The sequence below is a fragment of the Daktulosphaira vitifoliae genome, unplaced genomic scaffold, assembly GCF_025091365.1.
Source record: "Daktulosphaira vitifoliae isolate Bord-2020 unplaced genomic scaffold, ASM2509136v1 Scaffold_1, whole genome shotgun sequence".
Taxonomy (NCBI): domain Eukaryota; kingdom Metazoa; phylum Arthropoda; class Insecta; order Hemiptera; family Phylloxeridae; genus Daktulosphaira; species Daktulosphaira vitifoliae.
Genome location: NW_026099572.1, coordinates 76,244,621 through 76,256,039, shown reverse-complemented (window position 1 = coordinate 76,256,039; position 11,419 = coordinate 76,244,621). Strand labels below are relative to the sequence as shown.

The following is an 11,419-nucleotide window of genomic DNA, read 5'->3' as shown; positions in this document are numbered from 1 at the left end:
AAAAAAATTAATTTGACCTCTGGACTTGTCTTTGTAGTGAAAATGGCTACCAAATGCTATTTTTGTGTGAAATTTCTCGATTTTATATTTTACATTTTTTACTTTAAAATGCTATAACTTTTAAAAAAATGTATGGATTAATACAATTTTTTCATGAGAAGTAGTATTTATATACATCTTTTATTCGACATACTTTTTTTTTAAATCAGACCATTTCCCTATATACAGGGGGGGCTTCAAATATAAAAAATGCATATAGAAAGTAGAACTTTTTCAGCTTAACTTTTGAAAGTGTTCCGGAAGGTCTGACACATTTTTATGTATCTTATATTAAAGATTTGTATGTATATAATGTACTTTGTTTTGAAAAAAAAAAATTTGACCTCTGGACTTGTCTTCATGGTGAAAATGGTTACCAAATGCTATTTTTGTGTAAATATTCTCGATTTTATTTTTTACATTTTTAACTTTATAATGCTATAACTTATTGAAAAGTGTATGGATCAACACAATTTTTTTATGAAAAATAATATTTTTTTATAATCCCTTTGTCATTTGACATACTTTATCTTAATCAGGATATTAATAAGGAACTAGCAGATCATGTAGCTTTTGGAATAATACACCAATTTTTTAAAATTAAACACTATCTAAAGATTTGCTTCGAAGCGTTTTATTTTGATAGTGATTTTAATCACTATCAGACATCATTATACTTGATCCAACTATGCCACGCACCACTGTGCCGCGACCCCCCTGTGCTGGATTTTTTAGATATTTTTTTACAAAGAATCTTAATTGGTCGATGACAACTTTAATATAAGTATTTATTGAGTTACAAGTATTGTAATAAATAGAGTGGGTATGTAATGCAGTCGGTGTAAATATAACACTATGAACTGTACCCAAACAATTTTAAAATGTAGACTGTGGGATAAGCACAAGTATAAATATTTTTATCGTTAGACATTTCTTAGTCATAACCCTCTCATCTTGATTTATAATTATTAACATCTTCAGAAGTACTGACCTAAAAATTGTTATTGACAAAGCATTTTCTATTATGTAAGCAACTTAAAAATATATATTCTCATTTAAAAAAATAAAGTTGGCAACCTTATAAAAGTACTTAATATTACTAAAATTTTAAAGTACTTAATAATTGATTTGAAGACAAGTATATATATTTCAAAAAAGTCAAAAAGAAGATTTCTGAAATAATTTTTTTTTTTTATAAGTAATTAAGTGGGTTAGAGGATCACCTGTATAAATCATAAACAATAATTTATTATATCTATGTTTTGATAAAATTGATGTGTATTTGTTTATACGACTTAAACTTCAACATTTTTGTTGTTATATTCTTAATACTGATGTTATTATTGTTTGGTTATAGGAAGAAGAGGAAAAGCTAAAAAGCCTGTTGCAAAATCGGAAATGAAAGAAGTGAATAATACTGTTAAACTACAACGTAAACCTCGTCAAAGTAAAGGTTGTATTATTTAACTTCCATTTTTTTTTTATAATTTGCCTATTAAAAATATAATTTTTTCAGTTGCTTCCCTAATTGAAGAATCACAAAATGTTGAAAACGAAGGTTGTGAAAATATTCGTAGGTCAAGACGTATTGCTGAAATCAAAATTAAAGAACAAGTACTTCCTGTTGATACATATGATGATGATGATGGAAGTAAAAAGAAGAAGAAGAAAAGAGATAAAGGAGGAAAAAGAAATTACCAAGCTAAAAATGTAAGTAAATGTTTAGAAACCTTATATATATGTAATTCCTCCACTCTGTATGCATTAGTTAATCTTTCAAAATGAATGTCTTATTTATTCTTATTATTTTATTATTTTACTTACATTTTAGCTTAGATGTGCAGGTGAGAAGGTGTTTTATTATTTATCTTTTGAAACTTGATAAATGTTACTATCAAAACATTTTTTCTTACCAAATTTTTATACTTATAATATATTTATCATAATAAATAATTATTTGTTATAGATTACAAAGTCTATAGAATCTGATGATGATGAAGAAGAAGATGATGCTTCACTTTCTAAAAAATTTAAGAAAAAAAAAAGAAAAGGAAAGACACATAATTTAAAAGCAATTAATGTGAAAAATCCATGGAATGTTGATTCTGATTCAAGGTGTGTTAACAACTATTTTTTTTACCATATTAAATTTATGTTATATAATATATAACATAAGGAGCATACTATATTCCTTTATAATTTGCTATTTCCAATTTCTTTCTAAAATTTGTATTTCATTATCATATTTAAATTTAGGTTAACTTTTTATTTTTACTAATAAAAATTAATGAATTTTACACTTTTATGTTCAAGTTATTATTTTTCAAGATTTTTTTTATGGAAAAATTTAACGCATCTCATTTAATAAATTTAAGGGTTAGAATTTAAAGTTTTATTTACTGAATATTCTCAATGAAATATTTAATTTAAAATTACCTTATTTGTTTACATTTCACTCTACCGATGAATAAATTTATTTTTTATTGTTTTATAATATGATATTTTTTTACTTTTTTTATAGTTCATCTGATAATAATGTTGAAGAATTTGAAGATTATTACCATGAAGAAGAAGATGAAGTTCCAAGACCTGGCATTGAACCCAATGTCTCAGACCATGAATTTTCACCTGAATCAGATATTAATGATGATGATGAAGAATATTTACCAGAAAAAAGGGCTAGAACTGCTCACAAAAAAAGTAAATAACAATATTAATCAAATAGCAAATTTTTTAATCTATAAAAGTTATTAATTTAAGGTCAAGGTGAACAAATTATTGATGACATGCCTTGTCAAAAATGTAATAAAAGTGACCACCCTGATTGGATTCTTTTATGTGATACTTGTAATCAAGGATGGCACGGATCTTGTTTACGACCTCCATTAATGGTTATACCTGATGGTGACTGGTATTGTCCACCTTGTAAACATGTAAGTAAAAATTTTTAATTTTCAATTACATATTTTAATTATTAACATACTTATTAGGAGTCGTTACTAAATGGATTAAGAGCTACCTTGAAAAAGTTTGATAGTGAAGCAAAAAAACGTGAAAATGAAGAACTTAGACGAAAAAGATTGGCATATGTTGGAATAAGTTTACAAAATGTAATTTCTAAAACTGATGATGTAAAAAGTAAAAATGACAAAAATGATGATTCTGATAAAGATGTAGAAGAAGACAATTTCGATGAATCTTCAGAGTTAGACTCTGATAGCTCCAATTCTGAACCATTGTACAAGCTTAGAGCACGCCGTCAAACTAATGTCAGTTATCGTTTTAATGACTATGATGAAATGATTAATGAAGCAATATCAGTAAGATAAAATGATTAATTTTTTTTTTTTTTTTTAATATCCCAGCTGAATTTTATTCTAAAGAAACAGATACATTTTTTTGAACACTTTGTTCATATTTTAATCTTGAATTATTAGAAAAATCTTTATCAATAACTTTCTCTATCCTTAATAAATATTAATTAATTATAGGGAGAAACTGATGGACAAGATATTGAACTACCCAAACTTAATCAACAGTCGAATAAAAATAATGATCAGACTGATTCTGAAAATGAATTTGATAAAGATAATGGATCTCCTATTGCTCCTGCCTTGCTACATTTATCAAGACGCAAAAAGTCAAAAAAGTTAACAAATTTAGATATTACTACCGATGATGATTCGGATGAAGATTTTAAAGGCCCATCGTAAATATATTTATTAAGTTCATATGAAGTACATTAATATACTAAATATATATGTCTTAATTCAAAACTTTGAGAACTTAAGATATTATTTAAATGAGATAAGCATTCAATATTTTTATAATTTTATTAGAATTTAAATCTAAAAAATTAATTTTTTCACCTTCTTCTTTTTCCACGCTTTAATCTGAACTACTTAGGGTTGGCCACCATTATCTTAAACTTCCATCTGATGCGTTCTCCCACATTATCTACACTCGCATCAGCCGTCTTCATATTGTATTCAATAACATGTCTCTACCTCTTTTTTGATCTTCCTCTATCTCTTATTCCTTCAACATTTATTTCCATAATTGTTCTTTCAGCTTCTGATTCCTCTCTCCTCATAATATGACCAAACCATCTAAGTCGTTTTCCTCTCATCTCATTTACAATTAGATAAGATATGATACACCTATACTCTCTCTTATATGTTGGTTCTGAATCCTATCTTCTCTAGTTAATTCACTCATCCATCTAAGCATTCTCATCTCTGCTTCATTCTCTTATCAACCGCCCAACACTATGAACAATACATCACTACAATCTCATAAAATTTTCCTTTTAGCCTCATTAAAATTCTGTAGATATTAAATAATAGGGACCAAAAATACATAATAAAAGCTTTTTCAGTTATACATTTGAATACCATAGTATTTACCTTTAAAATTTTTAACTTCAATTGAACTGAAATTCCTTTGTATCCATATTTTTCTAATTCCCAATAGTCAGAAATTGCGTATGATTGACAAAATTTAATAATAGCTCTTTCCCATTTGTCTGCTTGAACACTTTTTTTTTACAAGTATTTTATTCATAGAGTGGGTATTTAATAAGGATGGGTGCACTAGTGTAGGTAAACTTTGCCGAGTTTTATAACCAACTCTATATATTAAAATTGTTGTAACTATATTACTTGATCTGAAATTGTTATTGATCCATCAATTTTGTTTGTAAAAAAAGAACTGAAAAATGACAATTATGAAAAAATTAATATGTTTTTATTTATTAGTGATAAATAATAAAAATACACTTTAAATGTTTTTATGAAGGTAATAATTATTAATAAAAAAATTCCAATAAAATGATAATTGTAACAAAAGGTTTAAGCGTTGTTAGTTAAGTCTGAGATACTCTGTATATTCACATGTCTGGGCTTGAAGGAAGATGGATTAAGAAATGTTTTTAAGGTTGAACCCCATCTATTTACAAAATTATTATTGTAAAACAAACAACAATATAAATAAGAATGATGTTGATGAAATTAGATAACCTCCACATAAATAATGAATGCCTTTGCTTCTTTAGTCATATATTTTTAAAAAAAATTTATTTTATAAATTGACTGAAAAACTCATGAAAAAGTCAGGAATTTGAAAAATTTTAATTTGTGGCAACCATGTTAAATAACAACATACATAATTAACTTATTTATTTATTGGATAACGATCTAAAGACTGCACGATAATAACTTTTGGATCAGTATTTCAAATGTTATTAACAATTTAAAATAATAACTGGAAGGATAAGGCTAGAAGTAAGGTTGTGGTTTTTTTTTATCGTTAGACATTTTCAGGCCAAGCTCCTTCTGCCTAGTACAAAAGTAATAAAAACTTCAGAAATACTGATCCAAAAGTTATTATTGACCAATATTATCTTATATAGATCATTATTTAATAAATAAGCTGGTTAATTAAGTTTGTTGCCATTGAAAAATTAAAGTTGACACCCATGTATAATGGATGATCATGAAAATGTCTTTAATAAATCAAAAAATATATGTCACCAAAAAATTCTAAAAAAGTATTTTTAAATTTACTTTTATTTTGTGAGTAATTTATGATAATTAAATCATTATGTAATATAATAATTTTTTATCAATTTTATATATTATATTTAAAATATTAGTCCTATAATAGGCTCGATATAGTTCAGCATATTTATGTACTAATGACAATTTTACATGTTATAAGAATAATAATTATTTATGCTTTTATTTTAGAGATGAAGATGATGAAGATGAAGAAGAAGCAAGTGATTATAGTGATGATTCTATTAAGAAACGTTCACAGCCTACCAGAAGATCTGGAAGAAATCGCAGAACAGTTGTTGATCCAGATTTCAGTAAGTTTGATCATTATACTAAAATTGTTTCTCAAGAATAAAAAAAAAAAATCAATATTGTCTTTTTAAAAGTTAATGATGACACAAGCGATGAAAGTGATTATAAAGCCAAAAATAAGCGAAAAAAAGAATGGTCAAATACAGAAGAAAGTGAAGATGAAGATTTAACTTGGGGCAAGAGATCAAAAAAACGATGTAATAACTTTTCTTCATCATTTCAACAATCTAAAGGGTCAAAAAGAGAGCTGAATAAATCGAAGTCTAAGAAAACTAGAAAACCAAAGGTAATATATATATGTATAGTTTGTTTTTTAGTTAACTTTAAAATTATTATAATTATTTTTTTTTCATTATTAAAGAAACCCATCACAGGGGGGTCGCTGCACAGTGGTGACGTGGCATAGTTGGATCAAGTATAATGATATCTGACAGTGATTAAAATCACTATAAAAAAAAACGCTTCGATGCAAATCTTTAGATAGTGTTTAATTTTAAAAATTGGTGGATTATTCCAAAAGCTACATGATCTGTTATTTTCTTATTAATATCCTGAATGAAAAAGGGATTATTAAAAAATATTATTTCTCATAACAAAATTGTGTTGATCCATACACTTTTCAATAAGTTATAGCATTATAAAGTTAAAAATGTAAAAAATAAAATCAAGAATTTTCACACGAAAATATCATTTGGTAGCCATTTTCACAACAAAGACAAGTCCAGAGGTCAAATTTTTTTTTTCATAATAAAATATATTACATTATCTTTAATTTAAGATATATATAAAAGTGTCAAACTTTCCGGAACATTTTCAAAAGTCAAGTTGAAAAAGTTCTACTTTCTCTATGTTTTTTTATGTTTTGAACCCCCCCTGTATTAAGGGAAATGGTCCGATTTAAAAAAAAAATTTGTCGAATAAAAGATGTATATAAATACTACTTCTCATGAAAAAATTGTACTAATCCATACATTTTTTTAAAAGTTATAGCATTTTAAAGTAAAAAATGTAAAATATAAAATCGAGAAATTAAACACAAAAATAGCATTCGATGGCCATTTTAACCGTGAAGACAAAATAAAGTCGGAAATTTTTTTTTTTCCATAATAAAGTACATTACATTAGCTTTAATTTAAGATATACATAAAAGTGTCAGTATTTCCGGAACACTTTCAAAAGTTAATTTTTTGTGAAAAAGTTATCATTTTGAAATCCCTCTGTGGGCTGGTAAAGGGTTAAATTTATAAAAAAAATATACCAAATGATAGGTAAAGATATCAAGCATCTATAAAAAAAAAATTTATATTAATTTGTTTATTTTTGAAAAAGTTATGGCAGTTTTAAGTAAAAAAAAATTTCGAAAATTAGCGATTTTTAAATTTGTAATTTTTTTGGAGGTTTCCCCCATTTGCGGGGAACGAGGGAATATTTTTTAATTATTAAGGGTAATGTCTCCAACTAGATACGATTTGTGATCTTTTGACGTATTTTGGAAAGAAATCGGTTCAGTGAGAGCTGAGAAAAAGTGGTAACAGACACAAAAAAAAAAAAAAAACAGTAAAATTAATATCTTTTCAGCTTCGCATCGAAGCTAAAACATGATTGCTAAAGCCATGTAGCAAATTAGTTAGTATTTAAAATTACTATTATTAGGACTTAATGTATGTATTTTTTTAACCATGACTTATTTTATTAAATTTATCTTTGATGCGTAGTTGAGAAGCTATTGATTTTACTCCATCATATTTTTTTTACGTTTATCTATAAGAACTCTGCTTCTCCTTAATCCTCTTTACAATAGAAAATGTTCGAAAACATTATTATTGTTAAAAACTGTCAATGTGAATATTTTTAATTTTCACTTTATATTGGAATAAATTTTTGTAAACTGGACAGATCATTATGAAAATTTTTGGACAATATTTTAGACTTTAAACAAAGTACCTTTTTTGAAAATTCAATCATTGTCTAATGTAACAACAGGGGGGCATACAAACTATATCAATATTTTTTTCTTTTCAATTTTTCATAATGATCCAAAAAACTTGACTTCTTAAAATCTACATCAAATTAAAAATAATATAATGTATTTTAAGATAAAAAGAAAACTATACAAAATCTTTGTTTTTTAAGAGTTGTTTATTTTTAAAGCCAAAATTTATACAATTTTTAGTCTACATGTTGGTTGTTGAAGTGTTTTGTGTAGCAACAAAACATTTATATTATCTTAACTTATTCAAATTATAGCTAATTTAATGTACTCAAAAAAAAAAATATATATATATATTTCAATGATTAATTTTTTATGTATGAAAATTGTGAAATTTTTGGTAGATATTATCAATTATTTTTAAATTTGTTCAAATATGTAATGAAGTATTTCACAGCAATAACTTGAATCTTTGTCTGTTATCAATTAATACTGATCTGAAAAAAAATTTCTCATTTCCTCTTTTCTAGATTTAGACTGTACTTAACTTTTTATTTATTAATTGAATATTTCAGGTAAAATATGGAATAAACTCAGATTCTGACTCTGATAATAAACCTCTCAGAAGAACTAGGAGGAAACAAATAACTTATGCAGAATCTAATGATTCAGAGGAAGAAGTATGATCACCTAAGTTTATTATCTAAAGCATATCATACCAATTAATTTAATATTATATCTATAAAATTTGTAGATTAAATGGTATAATATAAAGTTTCAAATTAGTTTTTACAATTAATGTATATTATCTTTAGGTTGCTATACCTAAATTATTAATTTTAATTTTAGTAAAAACGACTTGCTAAATTTTATATATTTATATTCTATTATAAAAAAATTAACCAGCAAGATTTGAGAGATCTACTTTCTTATTTTATTATTTAAAACTCAATTTTCTTTGTATTATGTATTATTAACTAATAAGTTTATCATAAATCACTCGATTACTCTCAAAATAAATACAATAATAGGAAAAAATGTTTTTTTACCTACTTATATTCCTTGATTTATAAGCTATAAATTACTTTTTAAAATCATACCTTACAACTTATAGGGGTGCCAACTTTATTTTTTTCAAATGACAACATACATAATTGATATATTAAATAGCATTTTTAATAGACCATGATGCAATTAAGATGATTGTTCGATAATAACTCTTGGATTAATACTTTGGAAGTTATTCTCATTTTTTACCTAGACAGGAGGAAGAGTATAGCTGTAAAATAACTAATGATAAAGTAGCTGAACCTAGTCCTCATCTTCAGTCGTAACTTTAAATTGTTATAATAAACTTTTGAAATACTGGTCCAAAAGTTATTATGGACTAGTTATTTTCTCAATTACATCGTGGTCTATTAAATATGATATTTAATATATCAATTATGTATGTTGTCTTTTGAAAAAATAAAGTGGTACTCCTATAAGTTATAAGATATAATTTTAAAAAGTAATTTATAGCTGATAAATCAAGAAATATAAGTAGGTAAAAAAAGCAAAACTTTTTCCTATTATTGTATTAATTTATGTTAAACCAATCACTCTGAATGTATATAACTAGATATACTTCAATAATAATATTTTGTATTTAAGGTAGTCCAATCAAAACGTCGCAAAGTATTAAGTGATGATGAAGATGAGTATGTAATAAGTAATGAGGAAGAAAATGACGAAATCAATGATGAATTAGAAGATATAGAAGATGAAGAACCTGATGATGAAAATGATAATGATGATAATGAAGAAAATGATACTTTGCCTGAAACTCAAAAAGATACGAGATCAAAAAAATCACCCTCGAACGTTGTATTAATTCAAGAATCAAATTCTGAAAACTTAAAATCTCCTCCTTGTGCAATACCTATTCAAGAACTTTGTACCGAAAAAATACAACCTACAATAAAATCTCCCTATATAGCCCCTATTCAAGAAACAGTTATAGAAAAATTACGGTTTCCTGTTAAACATATATCACCACAAAAAGATTTTACAAAAACTCAAGAAATTCCAAATCAACGACTGTTGCTACCAACTAAACCCATTATTGACCATATAGTAAATAATGAAATACCTTTATCTTCTCATCCTCAAAAATCTCCTACTTCTATTGATTATCCTACATATCCTCATTCACAAGAAAAAGTAACTGCTCCCCCACCTACTCATGCTTATCCTGTACCACCTAGATTGCCAATTCAAGGATTTTTGAATAAGCAAACATTACCTATGCCACCAACACACCCTAATTTTTCAGGGTATAGACCTAAGATACCTATTCCTCCACCTCCTGCCTATGTATCCATAACTCAGGGTCAATTGTATCATGCTCCCAACAACTTTTCATATCCAAATGAATATGGAAATCCAGTTTTACATTCCCAACAACGATCATTACCACCTCCAACATTTGAACCAACATTCAGACCTCCTGTACCACCAAATGAAACAACAAAAGGTGGTGATCATAGCAGCGAGTTTGGTGGTTTGGTATCATACTTTTCGAGTCAACAAGAAGATGATTTTGATGCCTAATATCACTTTATTTGTTTTTTATCATATTATGTATATTTATTGTTATTTTTATCATTGTAATACTATTCATACTCCTCCAACTATTAATAATAACAGTTACATTAAATGCAGCTAATTCTTTTCTATTTTAATTTGTAAAGTTGTGTTACTCAATATATTATTGTTGTTGGCTGTGATTCGCAGAAAAGGAACACGTGAATAAATGTAATATGTAACAAAATTTTGAAAGTTCCAACACAAATTTTATTTTGAATAGATTTTGCTCGATTTGTAAATCGAATAGTTCAAATTTAAATATTTAACAATAACTAATAACTAATAATATATTTATCTACTATAAGTTATATTTTGTTGTAATGAGTTTATTATTAATAGTAATTGATTTTGGCTTTGTTTTTTTATAGTTCTAACTTATGTTTCTCTTTAGTTCCCAAAAATTCTTAACTGTAGTGTACTTAGTAAAATGTACCCATTGAATAGTGTAATGTAATATATGTACAAATTATTTATTTCAAATATTACGAACATATGATAATTTAATATTTGACACAGTACTGCTGTATCTAATTTTATTTTATTTTTTATACTTAGTTATAACTATATATTAAATTTTAGATTCAAGTTTGAACGAACAAAAAAACTTATTTTTTATAATTTAATACAGCATAAAGTATTTATTGTATTATTGAGTAGATTATTTATTTCATTTTACTTTTGTTATTTATTTTGATATGAATATATTCAGACTACAAAAGTCAATCAATTGTACTTTTATTAATATTTTTAGTTTTTATTGTATGTTTTAAGTATGACTCTTCAATTGCTTTAATAGATGGCAAAAAATTTTTTTTTAAATATTCAGTAGATCAAATTATTAAATTTGTCTAAACGTAATGGACTCCTACTGTACTACATTAATATCATTAAAAGGAAGAAGTCACTAAAACAACTTTATCAAAGTCAAAGAAGAAAATTTTTAGGTAAATGAACA

At 25.6% G+C, this 11,419-nt stretch overlaps 1 protein-coding gene across 2 annotated transcripts in view; it reads left to right on the top strand.

Annotated features, from left to right (window-relative positions):
- Positions 1-11,206, top strand: part of LOC126910514 (remodeling and spacing factor 1-like) — a 16,585-nt gene extending 5,379 nt beyond the window's left edge. For both annotated transcript variants that reach the window (XM_050693133.1, XM_050693132.1), the window contains exons 8-18: positions 1,397-1,492; positions 1,556-1,749; positions 2,006-2,154; positions 2,561-2,739; positions 2,800-2,972; positions 3,030-3,359; positions 3,531-3,748; positions 5,787-5,908; positions 5,981-6,192; positions 8,412-8,516; positions 9,490-11,206. In XM_050693133.1, coding sequence (XP_050549090.1) covers positions 1,397-1,492; positions 1,556-1,749; positions 2,006-2,154; positions 2,561-2,739; positions 2,800-2,972; positions 3,030-3,359; positions 3,531-3,748; positions 5,787-5,908; positions 5,981-6,192; positions 8,412-8,516; positions 9,490-10,428 — 2,717 coding nt within the window. In that variant the 3' untranslated portion in view covers positions 10,429-11,206. The remainder of the gene's footprint in view (positions 1-1,396; positions 1,493-1,555; positions 1,750-2,005; positions 2,155-2,560; positions 2,740-2,799; positions 2,973-3,029; positions 3,360-3,530; positions 3,749-5,786; positions 5,909-5,980; positions 6,193-8,411; positions 8,517-9,489) is intronic.
- The last annotated feature ends 213 nt before the right edge of the window (positions 11,207-11,419 follow it).